We start from the raw sequence: 16,980 nt of genomic DNA, 5'->3' as shown, positions 1-16,980 counted from the left end.
TAGTAGATGACTATAGTTTTTATATCCTAAAGATCTCTATGCAGAGACACATACACAGGGTTGCAAGCCAGTATTCCAAAATAAAAGTAAGGAATATCCATTATAGTATTTAGACACAAAGCACACATTGCTTCCATTCTAAGCAAAATATAAAATAGAGAGGCCTCTAGGTTTTCCACTTTAGCCCCAACATTATCCATCTGTAGTAAGAGGGAAGTGAAAAAAGAGCACAGAGTGTGAGTAGTGTTCAGTTGCTGATACAGAAGAACAGCAGAAGGATGAACTTGTTAGTCAGACTGTTATCACTGTCAGCAAACACATCTCCCAGTCCTTCAAACACCCTCAGGGTCAAGAACATACATCCAGCATGTTTTTTTTGAATGACTGATCCTGCTCATTTACTAAGTGTTTTGTCAACTGCTACAGCTCAGTCTCCTTCAAACTCTTGTCACAAAATACAGATACAAGCCAGACTTCTTCACAATTTCTCCTCCAGATTATGAGAATAGAACATATTATCTGCAGGAAAATGTAGTTTTCTTTTAATTCCATATACTTATCCAGAAGTCTGGTCCTCAAGAACAGAGGATGAATCATATGTAGGAAAAGTCTCATACTCTGCAAGGGTATAAAACCCTCTTCAGAAGAGGACTACAACATTTTTCTCTAGAAAAAGCAAAATAAGACCTAGGAAATAAGACAAAAATACTACCTAAAAATAATGAGGCATTTTCAACCACTGCCTATTTACAGTTGTACCTGAGGAACCCATCTGCCACACACAATTAGAGAACAGGTCTTCAGCTATGACCTTCCTTCAGTTTATAATGAGGGGGAAAACAATCATACACATGAAAAACAGCTTGATTGGTGCAGACAGCTCATTTTCCCCTCAACATCATCTCAGGTATACCTTTTTCCCCACTAAGGAATCAGGGAACACTAACAGCACATCTCCCAGAAAAGATGTAACAAGAGACTGAAGGAACTCTGTCACAGTGTACAAAAGCACTGGAAATGGCTCTCTGAACTATTTATTTTATTCATTGTTCATGTACTTTCTTCTGTAGTGAGAAAATTATCTGATACACACTGACAGAAGCCTAATTAAATTATGCACTTATAAAAACAGATTTGGGAAATAATTTGTTATGAGGACAAAGGTTACCAAGCTTACGGAAAACCAGATTACAGATAGAAATAACAAGAATAAATTCGTATTTTCTCTAGTTCTTTCTGTCACTTATTCCACCATACTATAAAGTTTGCAAAGTACCTGTATTACAGCAGGTGTCTGAACAGTAGAAACCACAGCATTTGTTGTTTGAGATAATGTTTTCACAGGAGCAGCTGCTATTTTCTTTACTAACTGTGTGCCAGAATTCTTTGAAAAAGTAAAAATAAAAAATAATTACACATGGGCAGAGAACAGTTGCCAGACAAGTCAACGACAAAACAGACATTGAAGTACAAACCAAGACATATCCTCTTACAGAAACAATACAGGCATCATTCACACAGTCCATAAAGTTTAAACACTGCTCAGAATTCAGTAACAGATTCAGAGACATTTAGAGATAATGCATAATCAGAATAAAATGGTTGAAGAAATACATGAATTGTTACTTTTATATATCTCCTTACTTTTGTGTGCTGGCCACACAACAAGAGATGGAAGCAAAAAGCCAGAAGGGTTCAGGGAAAGAAGAACATCCTAGGGACATGGGAAAGGTCCTCAGCTTTACTCAGCTTCACAGAAATATCCCAATCAGATATCAGAAAGTTTTAGATACTAGCAGTAACTTTTTAGGCAGTTTTGGCTGGCATTTGTTTTCTTAAAATGGTTTATGTCAACATCAGCAGAGAGGAAGTCACTAATTTGACCCTTATCATTAAAAGCTCACAAGATTTTTCCCAAGCAAGAAAGCAAAGCACATAGTGATGTTTATTGGTGCAAAACCAAATATCATCAGCCCATTCAGAAAGGGTTCAAATGCTTATTTAACCCTGTTATAACTACATAGCATACAGTCATATCCAAATAAAGTTATGAGAGAAGTTACCTGCACAGCACATATTCTGACTGCAGATGTGCTGGTTGGCACAGATGGTCGCCTCACACTTGTGTTATTTTGTGTCTGTGCTACTGCCTGTTGAGATACCAGCATTAGGTGGCCATTACTGCTTCTGATAAGAACAGTTCCTGTTGAAAAAAACACATTCAGACTGTTAGAAATTAAGTTATATTATGGCTTTCCTATATTTCTACAGAAGAAATACAGGAAATATAGGAAGAAATAACTAGACCACACTGACAATGTAATATTGAGTTTATTACTCCAAGGAACAGCTGCCAAGAAATATAAGAATTAAGTGCACATCTGCTTTATTATGCATCCTATGACAGAAAAGAATTCCTAAATTCAAAAGAAATGTGGTGTCTCACCTCCTTGGCCTCCAACAGCAGCTGCTGCAAAGCCAACCACTGAAAACACCATCCTCAAACACCCTCATTTAACACCAACCTTTCAAATAAAAGGAAGGAGGTGGTGCAGGAAAATCCAGCTAGGTAAACAAGACTACCTGAATGTTTCTGGAGGACTGCATTACACTTTCTTGCAATATCTGAAACCCAGATCTTATACACACACTTATGATCCTTCCTAGTATAAAACAAGACTGCAATGAAAATCTTTTTACTAATTGGTTAGTCTAAAAGCTGTCAAAATACTACCATACAATACAGCCTAAAACAGTGCCTCTGAGATTAAATGCATACAACAGAAAAAGCCACAAGCTCAGGAACTAGGTTTTGTTGGGTAAATTTTGGGGTTTTTTTAAAAAATAATCAAGCTATAACCACATGCTTAGAAACAGCTTTTCATCCTTCACATCTAAAAGCATAAGAGGATATTGCAAGACAACACAAAACCTGGTATAAAATTCTGTAACATCAACATATTGCCATTTACATAGCAGGCACAAACTGAGAACTGCAAGAGCAGCATCTACATGATCCCCTCCTTTCTCAAGCAGCTTTTACTACATGGGGCAGATGCACAAGGCAGTTGCATATTCAGAAAATACTGTTAACTCCATCTGACAGCTCAGCTTTCTCCTCCTCCACTGATGACTTGACTATAATTATATTTAGGTACAGATGGATCATTTAATTTAATCAACGAATACCCGGAATTATAGAAAACATTAGATTTCTCATTTTCTTTTCATGTCATCTTATTTAGACAGTGATTCATGGCAAACAATTTATCATCAGCCAGAAAAGGGCATTTTTTTCCCTTGTTCACACATGCTTACGCAGATTTCACTGAAAGAGAGAAAGCTGACCACATTTTGCTAGCAATAGCATTTCTCTCTGCTCTAGGTCTACATTCAGAATAGCAGAAGTGTTACTACTAGAGATTTTAGGCTTTTATTAAATAAGCCTTGTTTAAAACATCACTGACAGCTCTACTATTTCAGAAGGCATATATAAACTTACAATTTCATTCCTTAAGAGGTTCAGAATGCTTTAAGAGTTAGTTTTCATGTACTTGTATATTGTGCCATCACTCATTATACTTGTCTGTTAAGTTAAATTATCAGAAATGCATTTTCTACTTCTGCATTTGAGAAATCACACCAATACCAATTAGTCAATCTGATTACAGGGTTGGGACTGGTTTTGCACTACTATTCTGCATTTTCAGTTGGCATTCACCAGAGATGGAGACCCTGCTGGAAAAGTATCCTACAGTCACCTGAAAGTCCTGAGTTTCCAGCACAATCTTCTTGCTTGACAGGAAATTACCTCAAGAGTGACAGAGCTAGAAAATTTATGCAAACGCAATATAGTTCATATGTAAATCCATTAACATCTCCAAAAAGAAAAGGTAAACACAACTACCAGGAGTATTAACAAGTCAAAGTAGCCCTTTACATTTGAGCAGGATAGCAATGATCCCAAAAAGGATGTAACTCGAAACAAAGCAACTTTCCCCCTAGCAACAGGACATCCATACTGAATCAGAACATGTAAAATAACTTGGTGAGAGCATCCACAGAAGTTGTTACCCAAGGCCACTCCAGTGTTCCCAGCCTTGACTGGAACATTCAACTATGATAATGCCTTTTACTTGCATATAAGTTAGAGTAAGAAATCATTCCCCTTGGAACAAACAATCATTTCCCTTTCTTTGTTCCATTTGGGCGAATTTTTAATAAAGGATGGTAACCTTTTCATGGCAGCAACTCTTTGTGACACTGGCAGAATTGTAACTCAAACAAGTATTATGGTAATCTATTAACTACTGCTTCTGTAGACTTTTAATGGTATTGATGCCTGATGCTAGCACAGATAAAGCTGAGGGCAAATTTGAAACAGATGTACAAGCTACAGTTCCACACACTGAAGAGCCACATCTTGTCCAAGTACAAGAGACAATTCTGGGCAGTTACAACCTAATGTCACAAAGGGACAGTAAACTGACACATAAATTGCCTGAAACACTTCAATAGCTGTTGAGAACAGCACTTATTTTTTACCTCTGGTTGCCACAATTTAATTACAGTTTTTCACAACTTTGATACTCCCTTTCTGCTTGGAAACTAAAGCAATAACCCCACACTGCAGCCAACAGCACAGATTCCAAGAGGCAGCACAGGAGGTCTCCCATGTCAGAAGAAAAGGTTCCAAGGCTCTCAGAACCAATGCCTGACGTCTCACACACTTTATACAACTGCACAAGTGTGACATGAGGGAACAGCAGGTGATGGCAATCTTGAGGCTCTCAATCAAAAGGTCATGTAAACAGACTCGTGCAGCTACCAAGATGCTACTATCACAAATAAAGATTAAGTGAAGAATTCATATTCTTCATTTGCTGGGGGAGGGAAGATAGTACCTCTTATCAAGAGGTATTTTCCACATTCACTAGAAGGCAAACACTAACAAAATAAATGTTAAAACAGATCACATCTTGCAGTCACTACAATTCCACAAGAAAATGGAGGGAAGGACGAGAAAACACTTGAAACAACACAGGACCTGTGAACAGCTGAAGCACGAAGTTTCAGCTAGCACCTCTCAGCACTACATTTAAAAAAACAAAAAGGTACTGGCAATCTGAGCAAAATGTCACCACCAATGGTAGTAAATGAAGCATCCTTGTAACACTAGAGATGCCCTCTTTTGGGCTGCACTTCCAAGAATACTCTGTTTGATAGTTTTACTGGAGTTGTTTCAGAGAACAGGATCAACTTTCTCACTATTCACGCATTTTGACAGTAAAAGCAAGGCATAATTCCTTTGGGGCTACAAAGCTGTTCCTATATTTAAACCAAAGCGACCAGTTACCATCAGGGATTATTTCTTACATGCTTCACTAGAGGACTCAGATGTCTCACTCAGATAAAAAAAAAAAAAATCCAACCTGTTTTTGCAATGAATTGAGACTTCTGCCCTTACAATTTCTGCCTGTCCTGCCAAAAACACTTTGGAAAGTCATTTGGTTTTCCTACACTGGCAGAGAAGGCAGTTGAAACACAATCAGCTGTTTCAGCCATGCACACCTTTCTTCAGCTGCAACCCTGTGAAAAGGGCTGGAGGAAAGTACCTGACAAGGAAAACCCAACTCAGTCTCCTCCAAAGCTACACAGAAGCAGCTACTCTATACCTTCTCACCTTGGAGAGGTCTCATTGAGATCTACACCCAGTGCCCTGCCTTCTCCTGGAACCTGCAGGTACCTCCTGGGCTGCAGGTACCCTGCCTTCAGGAGGAGTGCCTGGCAGCAGTCCTGCAAAGCTCAGGCAGCCACCACCCAGACCAGCCTCTACCTAGACATGCCAACACCCTAAGCAATGGAAAATCAGAGGCTTTCTAATGAAATTTCATTTCATTTTCCAAATTTGAGATCCCTCCACTACAAATTTTCACTGTCTCAACACCATTGGTGAAGGAAACCCACTTATTCTGAACGTGGTTTAGCACCCAACCCTGGAACCAAAAAACACAGGTTAGCAGGAGGAGAAGCTTCCAGGTACCTCTGCATGTTCACTAGAAAGCACCAAAACCTCACTGGAGACATGAGCAAGAACCTGTGGGATAACAGAGATCTGTTCACGCCACTGTATGTAAAGCCACCTGCATGGTCTTCACTGTATTTCAGGGAATAGTGTTAAGGAAACCACAATGTTGTTAACATAAAACCTGTAATGCTAACTGAAGCTGGCTTCATCCAGCAGCACTGAACACCAATGTATGCTAAAAGCATCCCACCATAAGGGCAACTTCCACCATGCAAACCTGAGACCATTTCTGAAGGAGAACTTCACCCAGGAATTTCCTGAGATGAGCCAGCTGGTATCTGTGCTCCAGTGGAGATACACCTTATGCTGTTACTACATGTGAAGCTGAGGCTGTCAAGTTAAGCCATCATTTGATGACAAGTTTCTAACCCAACTGCTCAACCACAGCTCTTGTGAACTGCTGGCTAGGGAATAACGTGAGGAAATGAAGACTTTTGTTCCTAAAATAAAATACAAGCAAGGACCAACCACAATGAGACCAAACTCATTTAAGAGAACACAAGTCACAAAAGCTGCATTCAAAGAAGGGCAAATTTAGCTTATTTCAAAACATGGAGTACCAGCATCAGATATGTTGCCAATCTTAATAAAGTACACTTTAACCCAATTATAAAAACAAGGCTAAACGGGGACTTCCAGGTCTCAAATCAGTAATTGAAACAACAAAAATGTTTTAAAACAACAGGAATGTGTCAGAGCTCTGTTCCTAAACAAATCCCATTCTTTCACTGAGCTACTCAAAACAAAGTGATAGCTTTTAAGGCAGTTATTTCAAGCTAAGACCAAGCTTTAAAGGGGATGTTTAAGAGGAAACTAAGTGTCAATTCCATAGGAATAGTGGTTTTAAGTTTCTTTGACTATTTAGGACTACACGGGATCATTTAAAATTTTCAAAATAAAATACCAAACACTACTAATCCATGCAGCAGGTTTGAATACAGTTTTTCTCTCAAAATCCATTCATAATTAAAAAAAAAAAAATCAACAACTGTTTCTTCCTCTTCAATTCCATTTATTGGGCCCACAGAACAGGTCACTTAAAAGTTTTAAAAAATACATTACAGGACAGAGTAAGACAGACCAAAAAAGGGCATTATTAGAGACACAGACTGTTCAGGCAGTGATTGTATCAAGGTGCATTATGTTGTAGGTTAGCTGAAAAAGAGCACTAGAGGCACAAAATGCTAATGAAATACTGTGAAAGACAGTAACTTAGCTTTTACATGATTTATATAATCCTTCTAATATGATGGGGCTGTAATGTTCTCAGATGCAGTATGGTCTGTAGTGCATACAGGAGAACTTCACTCTCCATGAACCTCACTTGTTACTTAACTTTTCCTAGATGTCTACTGCAAATTTCTGTAGCGGAGATGAAGAAACAAGAACAACAGTCCAATTTGAAGGCAACATCTAGCTGTGCTTTTCAATGTTCTAGGAATGAAGCTGGAACAATGATCTAGAGGCTACACCAAGTTACCTTACCACAGGCTCCCAATAATGACCTCTAACTTCTGTTTTCAAATTCAATTGACTTCAGACAACAGAAGTCACAAAGGCTGCCTGTTTTACACATTTTTTGAGAAAAATACCTGTGATTGTTCTCATATTTCCCAGACAAGCAGGGCAGAGGGCTCATCTACACTATATGGGGTCAAGATAAGTTGTTTAGCATCTACACTACACCCACAAAACATTTTATTCCATACAACAAATGCTTCCAACTTTAGAAATCGATTTTAGCTCATGTAAGAATTCAGCAATGCCCAACTACAATCAAGCACTCCTATTGCAGCAACCAGAATCAATCACTACACATCCAGGCCCTCAAACAATTAATTCCATTCATATTTTGTTTCACAAACTAAATAATTACATATCTCAGAAATCACTCTCTGTGCTCTTTCCCTTTGTTCCAGGGAAGCTTCTAAACTAATGGGTCTTTATAGAAATGGCTCAGGACCAGTGACTAGCATGTAGATATTGCAGAGTCACAATGAAATGTCAGATTTTAAATTCCAATGAAAGACACCTTGTTTTGCCCATGAATATGGAAATCATTAATTTCCATGTCAGGAGAAAAATTCAAAGGGCATGATCCCCATATTCTTTCATGCTACAACAGAACACAGTCTGTATAAAGTACAACACAGTGTTATACCTGTAAGCTCTTTAAAATGTTGATGACATCTTTGCCAACAGCACAAACTACACTACAGATTCATGCAGACTCTGGCCTAAAACTTCCAAGGCTGATGTTTGACACCTCACTTTTTCAAAGCCAGTGACCAGCTTTACTCACAGATACCACAGTCCAGCTGACAGCAGAGTTCCAACAGCACTAGTGTTTCCCAGACTGGCTGGGTTGCTGTGAGCAGTGTTTTAAATCACCACCATGCACACACTAACAGCTCAAGGGGTTTACAGGACAAAGGCTGCTGCCTCCAGTAACTCCAGTGGCCTTTCTCTAGCTAAGCACCTTTCTGTGCTAACAGTGGGCACTAGCTCCTGAGACACCCAGGACAGACACAGGCTTTTCAAGCACATGGAGCCAGAAAAGGGATGATGCTATCTCTTCTAGGCAGGATGGAGCAGACTCTAATATACTATTGTTTAAAACAACCCAGAATAATGTTCACCACACATCTTTCTCAAGAGTGTGAACAAAGTCCCCTCTCCCTCCCTTTCTCCAGGAACTAGACACAAAGTGCTAAAACTGCAAAAATATGAAGCCAAGTTTCACACACTGCTCAACCAGCAAGTTTTATCCAAGCTGTTGGAGACTAGCTGCTCATCAATGTATTTTGGTGCCCAGATGAATATCTGTTTATCAGTCTAGCAACTGGGCCCCCATAGTTTTCACATTTTCTGATGCCTTTTCACAGAACATAGGTCCACATTTCAGTGTTAAAACAGTTCTCCTCAACTGCACATACGGTTGAGCTTCTTTCCTTGACAGTACATTTATATCCACATAATTTTACAGCTATAGTAGAGTTGTTCATCAAAAGTAACTGTGCCAGTTACAAAGGTAGTCAACCTTTTTTTTAGAACAAGCACCAGATGTCCATGCCAACCATCTAAAGAAAATCTAGACATTGCATGGGTACTTGGAGAGGATGTAAACAACCAATAGGTCTTCTGGGCATAGTTACAAGATGGCATTACCACTTCCATTTGGATTCAGAGTGTATTTATTACACTTGAATCCCAAGGGGTGCTGTTTTTATTGTGTGTAGGCATCGGGATTCCCAGCCAATGCTGTGTACCACAAGGCAGAGCCTTATTTGACATTGTGATAACATCTAGCTCTTGTCCTTGGGCCATGCCTTTCAGCAACTGGGATCATTTCCCATCAGCATTTCCCCATCGCATCTTTGTGGTTTCCAGCTTTGCACCTTGAGGCTTGGTTGCTTTCTATCAGAGTCATCAGACAGTTCTAGGATTGTCTACAGCTAAGATGATCCGACTCCAGCATTCTATGGGACACAAATTTCCTCATACAGGAGCTTCAAATATCTGCTGGGCCTTCAGCTGATGGCAGTGAAATAGTACCTCAAAGGAGCAAAGTGACACTTCCTTACTCTCAAGACAATTCCTACTGCACTGAAAGAAGCACTGAGTCTCTATACCACATCCTCTTGTGTACTCCTAGCATTCACTGGAGTGAAATTCTTCAAATAGTAGTTATATGCCTGGCACACCGCAGTCATATATACAGAGCACATGGCTTTCTAAGGACCAGAAGCTATGCCAACACCCTGCACTTACCATTTCTGAAACAGCCATTCTGTAAGCTGTTACGGAGAAATCTGAAGCTGAAATGTTGAACCACAAATCTTAACTTTAAAACAAGAGTTGCTGAAAACATCATTAGTGTCTTGGCAGTGTTCTAAGAAAGGACAACATCAGTCCCCTTTAAATCTTTGTCTCCCTTAAATAAGATGAGAATCAAGCCAGTTAATTCAGATTCATTTTACAAAGGAACCCGTGTTTCCACTTGGGTACCAGAAAAGCTGAATTCCACTTCATTTCTTCTAAAAGTGCAAATTCACTCCTCAGCTGGATGGCTTTTCACTTGCAAACAAGGGATCAACACTGAATTTTAACACTAATCACACCTCCTTGCTCTGTGATGGAGCAAACAAAAATTATTGCAGAAGACGGCAAAACTTTCACGGGAAGCATTAACTTCTGTCTACACAGATATCATGTAAAGTGGCACCAGAACTGTGTGATATTTGTCAAGTGTCGAGTATGTGAGCCATGTATAAAGGTGCTCTGACTGCACTAACCCCCTTCAACACAGAGCATTGGCTGCCCCATTGAAAATGCCTGGAAATGCATCACCCACCAGTCTGCTGGAGCTGGCTTCCAGGGCTCCACCGGGGCTAGGAGGCAACTGCCAGTGGGCAAGCTGCCAGGGAAAGTCTTCAGGGCATGCTGCTTCCCCCAGGTGTTTATCCAGCCTGGACATCCACCCAAGGAACTCTGATTTCCCAGACAACTCCTAGGAGCAGCCAGTACTAATGAAAGCATCTCCTCTGCCTCCACCAAACTGGAAGAAGTCTGCAAATATGAGCTATGAAATTTAAGTGTTACCATATCATTGGGCTGTTCTTACAGCACGGTAAGATCACTCAGCTTCACCAGCTTTCCAGCCTTAACAAACCCTAGATTTGCTCATTACAACAAGGATCTTTCACCTTTTGCCATTTTTACCCCACTTCAGTTGTAATCAGAGTATTTCCTCAAGACACTGGTAGAAAAGATCCGTTAGTGGACTTTGTTCTAGAGGTGATCCAGATGGCAGAACAGACCTCAATCCCGACAATTTGAATAGTAAGATACTTAAAAACATTGATGGTGAACTTTTCCATTTTGCAAATTATACATGCTTTCTTTCTGATATCATCAGTTTTCAGAAAAGCTGCTTCATGCAGAGGGAATTCTAAAAAAAGTATTTGCCTTTTGCTTTTGTCTAAATGGTTAGGGCAGTACTAATTACTCATCTTTGATAGTTATCAGAAGCGTGGAAATTTATATCAAAACTCATATACACATATATCTGTAAATACAATCCTACCCACTGGGAACAGCATAGATTCCAATCAAATGGCATAACAAATACTTGGTTCTCTAAAATGACTTAAAAAACCTGGTATGGCAACTACTCAAAATAACAACACATGAGTTTACCTAAATATTATCAGCATCTTTGGGAAAAAGAATACTGAAACATAATTAGTGTTTCTTCCAGCTGTCACTTGTGTGTGGATGATGCTATTTTTACTGCTACAAGTTAAAAGGTCCTTTAAATACTGCAAAAGAAACAAGTCAGGCTCACATTCTCTCTCTTCTAAGGAATCAAAAAAGTTTACTATTCACCAAACTGTAGCTGTAATTCTTGGCAATACACTCCAATTGACTGTAAAATCTGAACAGCATTTAACATTAATTTTACTGAGCATCATATTTCTGTGCTTCAGTATTCAGAATGCATCTTTTTTTTTTTTCTGTGTTGGAAAACTATAAATCTAGACATTAGCTTCACATCTTCTGCCAAGATGTAAATCTTAATTCCCACACGGCTGTGCATTTGATCATATTAAGGCATTATTTTTCTAGACACAGTCAGTCCTGAAAGCAAAATCAAGTCCTACAGTGCAGCTGAAATTTCAACTGGTTACAACACAAGACAATACCTCACTATTATCTAAGTTTGACTTAGTCCTTCAAGCCCACTAAAGCTTTGTTCACCCTTCTTCAGGAAAAAAAAAAAAAAAAGGTTATCAGTGTCACCCTAATATGAAAAGAGAACTTTGCAAAGAATCCATCCCCAGAAGCCTGCTAAACAGAGAATGTCACTGGGATACAAAAAGTTAAAAGCACCAATTATTTAGCTCCTACTGGTCTAAGCACAAGTACTATGCTCAGACTTCAGGGGATTATTGGCATTCAGAAACTGCATGCTTTAAAGCAATTTCTACGGTTTTCTGCCTGTTGAAACAAGAAATCCTTAGATAGCCTACTCCTACTCAAACATAATGTAAATTAAAAAGTATTTTAAAATCAGCATTTCCTCCTATTCTAAAGCAACAAACCAGATAAATGCAAATATGAAAATATTGAATTCCTCATATGGTTTTACCACTGAAAACCACCAACTAGAACACAACGAGGGAGATTCACAGTATTCTGCGTTGAGACATACTAGGTCAGCTTTGAAAGCAGAAGGCAGCAGCATCCAGATATTTATCAGCCCTTACCTCGTCACGTTACCTACCTCAGGTTCTACAGACAATTAAGAGAAACTCAATGAGACCAGGCTCCATACCATCCCACTGCAGTTTTGGAATACCCACTCTGGTTTTCTCCTTCCCACCCATCCATGCTGCCTGCCTGCTTCACGCCACACAGTCCAGCCACCTGACACAAACAGCGGCTGTGCTTTCTGAAGTTACCCACTGTCAGCCTAGATAAGCTGCAGGCAGTGGAAAACCTGCCACAGACAAGGCAAAACATCCAAAGACAACTGAGCTGCACACAGAAACAAGAAGCTGCACTTGTACTGCTCCCCTCTTAAGTCAGGTGCAAAGAAACCTTACACGGACACCATGCCTTGCACCACATTACTAGTGGGAATACAGCACACTCAGGGCAACTTCTCTTTGCTGACACTATACTGGTGTTAGCAGTAATGGCAAACATGAAACAGAAATAAACATACCAGAGGCAGCCAATGCTACAGCGGAGAGTGATGGCAGCTCCTGCCACAGCCCTGTAGAGCCAGCAGCAGTGCCATGAGATGAGGTTTTCAAAGAGTTTTCCTGCTCTGAGCAGACTGAAGGATCCCTGGCATATGGTTCAGTTCTGTCCTTCTTCATCCATCCCATCAGCAGAGAAGCACGTTTATCTACTAATTGTCCTTTCAAACCTGCTTGTAACAAGCATTCCAGGGCCAGGGACAGAGTCAAAGTACAGACACAGAAGCGACAAAAACTGAAGTTCAAGAAAAGTAAACAAAACCAAGAAACAACATTATTTTTGTTGTTTTTATGCTCTTTTCCTACCCTCTATTGCTCCAAAGCAGTATGGAGCTCAAAGACACTAAGGTGAACTATAGACATTTGTCACAGCCCTTGTTTCTCCTTCTCCTTCCCAATTATTTCCTCCTGTTTAATAGCACAGCCCATCCATTTCTCCCCCCCATTAAGCTCAGGTTAACCAAGGACACAATTTCTTGTTAAGCAGATGGTCCATGACACGAGACTTTTACAGGTTTGTACACATCAGCACAGGCCACATGGAGCTCAGGACTGAGGCAGCACAGCTCTCACCACGCCACTCTGCTCTCTGCAGACCCAGACTGCTACGTGCAAAGCCTTCTGAAATGCTGCTAGCCTTGTCCTTGTCAACAAAGGGGGCAACTGAAGAAAGGTCCCTTTGGTAGAAAAATTCCCCTCATTTGGGAAGACATAGCCTAAGCATTCAGTTTAAGAGCTGATGGTATGCACAACAAGGAGACCAAGTCCAAACCCTGGAGTCCTGCTGCGTGCTAAAGCCTCCAGTGGTGGTCAGTCAGGGATGGACTGGTGCAGGAGGATGGCCTTGGGTACCAGCAGCACTGCTCTGACTGCTCTACTGAAAACCAGCACTGTGTAGAGGAAATCACAGGAAGGTGATGAAAACCCTTTGTTACTCATGAGCAAGTCTCAGTCCTTTGAGACAAGAGAACTCGCTCAGTGATCTTCCCTGGGCAACCAGACAAGAGGCACTTGGCAATGGGCAGTGCCCATGAGGAGTCAGTCATTATCAAGTCATCTGCTTTTCCTAACTCCTGGCTTTATTCTGAGCAAGAGGATGAAGGAGGTAGAGATGGAAGAGAAAGAAGAATGTAAATCCCAGATTTCCATGGACCTCCACTGCCCTGCAAGTCACAGAGGCAAACACAGCTGTGCTGGTGCCCTTCCTTCTGCAGACTGCAGCGCTGTGGAGGCAATGCCCACTCCAGGCCACAAGCAGTTCATGAGTAACTCAGCATGACCAGAGGGCAGTGCTGTCCAGCCTTCCCCAGAACAAGCCACCTAAAATATTTCCCTTTGAAACTCAAGGGAAGGATATTTTCCATATGCATTTTTGCAACAAAAGCTGAATGCCATGATTTTAAACCTAAGTGCATTCTCCTTTCTGTATTTTATCCTGTACAGCTAGATCTGGCAGTTTCTTTGAAATAAAACTTTTCAAGCCTAGAAATTTAGTGGCTTATCCCACTTTCTTTTTTTAATGCTGCTAACACTTGAAGCATTAATGCTATCCATCTTGCATTTTTTATTATTAATAAAAAATTTAATCCACCTAGAAGAGAGGCAAAACACTAACATTTTTTCAAGACGGAATGCATTTTTATGTAACCTTGAAACAATTACATAAACAAGTTTCCCTGAAACATTGATCCATTTGAAATCTGACAATGTCTAGTTTCTTCTGAATCACTGAAGTCCATATAGTTATTTTAATTTACAATGCTGCAGAGTACCAGCACTTCTGATACAAAGACTGCATTGTCCCAGGAGCAAGGAAAACAAGCTGATGCAATTGAGGGGTAATACTACTTTTGTGACATCTGCCTCCTATGACAATACAAGTTAGATGACATTCAACAGTATACCTGGATACAATCAAACTTAAACCACTACAAAAAACCCGTAAGTTTTGCTAACTTGCAGTTCCAAAACCATGGGTAACTTGCATGAGCATCCACCTTCACAGAAAGGTGTTTAAATCAATGCTAATACATTATAGAAAGTGAAAGTGTTAGATACAAAACCTGAGTACCTAGGAAGCCCTGCTACAAGAAGTTAATGTATTTCCATCATGGTTCATTTCAGAGGAAACCTGGCAAGGATTTAGACTCACCCTTGACTGCTGACTACCCAGACATTACAGCATCATGAGTGCTGGGAAATGTACAGTGAAACTGACTGACTAAAGACTTTTCTTTAATTAGCATTATATATTTTCTTGGGAGGTCCATGTCTTTGATAAAGACATTGGGGTTTAAAAAAAAAGAAAAAAAGAAAAACAAGCAAATACGCACTACCAGCACAGGGATTACTGTAAAGCCAGTCATCCTTTCCAGCAATATCCAACCTGAAAGTAATTGCAACAGATGCTCCACCAACAGAAGTGTCCTGGCAGGAAATAATTACAGGATCAAATAGCAATAAAGTCATTACATATCTTGGGGTCTCAACAGAGAGAGACCAAAACCACTGGAAGCAAAGTGACTTCAAAAAAACCCCCAAACATTTAAACACAGCCCAAAGGGGAGAAGTGGGATGTTCACAACCAACAGCACCTTCTTCCTCTTAAAAGAAAGTGCAGGTGGAAGTGCTGGCTAATCCTCTGTTGCTATCCAAAGTATTAAGATGTCTGTATCAGCATTGTGCAATTCCTACGTTAATATTTTCACTGCTGCTATAGGAAGCACACCTGCAAGGGCAGTATCTCTCCGAACCCTTATGTTTCCCACAGGGGGGTTATACAGAAAAAAAGGGTTTCAAGGAGCAACACGTAGTGAACTTTCAACTCTACCCTCCTCAGGCACGGCAGTATTTTGTTCCACATCGGCCCGGTTGTGCCAGCCACAGGGGTTCCGCAGGCCCGCCGGGTCGGGGCAGTGCGGGCGGCGCGACCCGCTCCCCAGGCACGGAGCGCTCGCAGCCGCCAGCCCACGCTCGCACCGCCCGCCCCGAGCACTCCTTCAGCCCAGGGCCACTAGAGCCTCGAGCAGTCTTTTGCAAGTCACATGTAAGGGCTACTTGGCCGCTGAGTTTTTGGTTACTTCTCCTGCTCTTCGTGCTATCCTGCAAAGAAGTTGCCTTTATCCAGAGACTTCCAGATCCATCCTACAGCAGGCTGCAAGCATCCCCAGCGCTACCCGACTGAAGCCAGCCACACTGCCAATGCCCTGCAAGGCAGGCGCACACGCCGGCTCCCAGAAGTTCGGGGCAGACAAGCAGCCCGAAACACACACCGCCACTACCATCACCATCACCGCCCTGCCCGTCCTTCGCCACGGCTCGTCTCCAGCAGCAAGGGCAGCGCGGCGGGCTCCGTCCTGCCCACCGGCCCCCGGCCGCGACATGCCGGGTAAATCGCGACACGGGACGTGCCCGCAGCCGGGGCAGCCCCGGAGGGCTCACTCACCTGGGGGCAGCTGCAAGTTGGCCGGCAGCTGGAGGGTGGCGGTGGGCGGCCCCTTGGGCGCCACCGGCCGCGGGACCCCGGGAGCGGCGCCCCGCACCAGCGGGATCCCCGGCGGGCACAGCGGGGCGGCGGCGGGGCCGCCGGGCACAGCGGCGGCGGGGCCGCCCCGCTCGGGCGCCGAGCCCGCCTGCTCGGGGTGCCCGCCGGGCATCAGCCTGACGGGGGCCGCCGAGGCGCTCATGGAGGAGGAGGCGGCGGCGAGGGCACGGGGGGCGGCCGCGTCGCGCAGAGCCCCGCGGCGCCCCGCAGCATCGCGGGCGGGGGGCGCTCAGGCGGCGCCGCGGCCGGCGGCTCGCCCGCGGAAACACATGGCAGCGCCGCTCCTGCGGCTCCCGGGCGCCGCGCACGTGGGCCCGGCCGGCCCGGCCTCCCCTGCCGGCGGCGGGACCGAGGGAGGGAGGGGAAGGAGCAGGGAGGCGGGGAGGAGGGCGGGCCGACGCCGCCAGCGCGTCCTACTGCGGCGGCGCCCGGCCGGGCCCTGCCGCCCCGGAGCCCGCCGTGTGCGGGGAGCCGTGCGGGCGCTGCGGCCGTGCCGCGCTGAAGCTGGGGCGGGGGCAGCGCTGCGGGGGCCCCGGGACGGGGAGAAGCGTGGGTGGGCACGGCAGAGCCCGGAGCTGCTC

At 42.8% G+C, this 16,980-nt stretch overlaps 1 protein-coding gene across 3 annotated transcripts in view; it reads right to left on the bottom strand.

Annotated features, from left to right (window-relative positions):
• The window catches only part of TAF4B (TATA-box binding protein associated factor 4b), a 70,611-nt gene extending 53,867 nt beyond the window's left edge, over positions 1-16,744 (bottom strand). For 2 of the 3 annotated variants that reach the window (XR_013773514.1, XM_079299355.1), the window contains exons 1-3: positions 16,301-16,742; positions 2,064-2,203; positions 1,277-1,384 (exon numbers count right to left, since the gene is read on the bottom strand). Coding sequence is in view for 2 of the 3 variants with exons in the window: in XM_079299355.1 (XP_079155481.1) it covers positions 1,277-1,384; positions 2,064-2,203; positions 16,301-16,541 (489 nt within the window). In the remaining variant the exon portion in view is untranslated. Of the gene's footprint in view, positions 1-1,276; positions 1,385-2,063; positions 2,204-16,300 lie in introns of all 3 variants that reach the window. The other variant, XM_079299356.1, reaches the window with a different exon arrangement.
• Between the last annotated feature and the right edge of the window lie 236 nt (positions 16,745-16,980).

This window comes from Erithacus rubecula (genome assembly GCF_903797595.1).
Source record: "Erithacus rubecula genome assembly, chromosome: 3".
NCBI classification, from domain to species: Eukaryota; Metazoa; Chordata; class Aves; order Passeriformes; family Muscicapidae; genus Erithacus; species Erithacus rubecula.
Note: the sequence above shows the minus strand (reverse complement) of the source record. Positions and strands in the feature narration are given on the sequence as shown.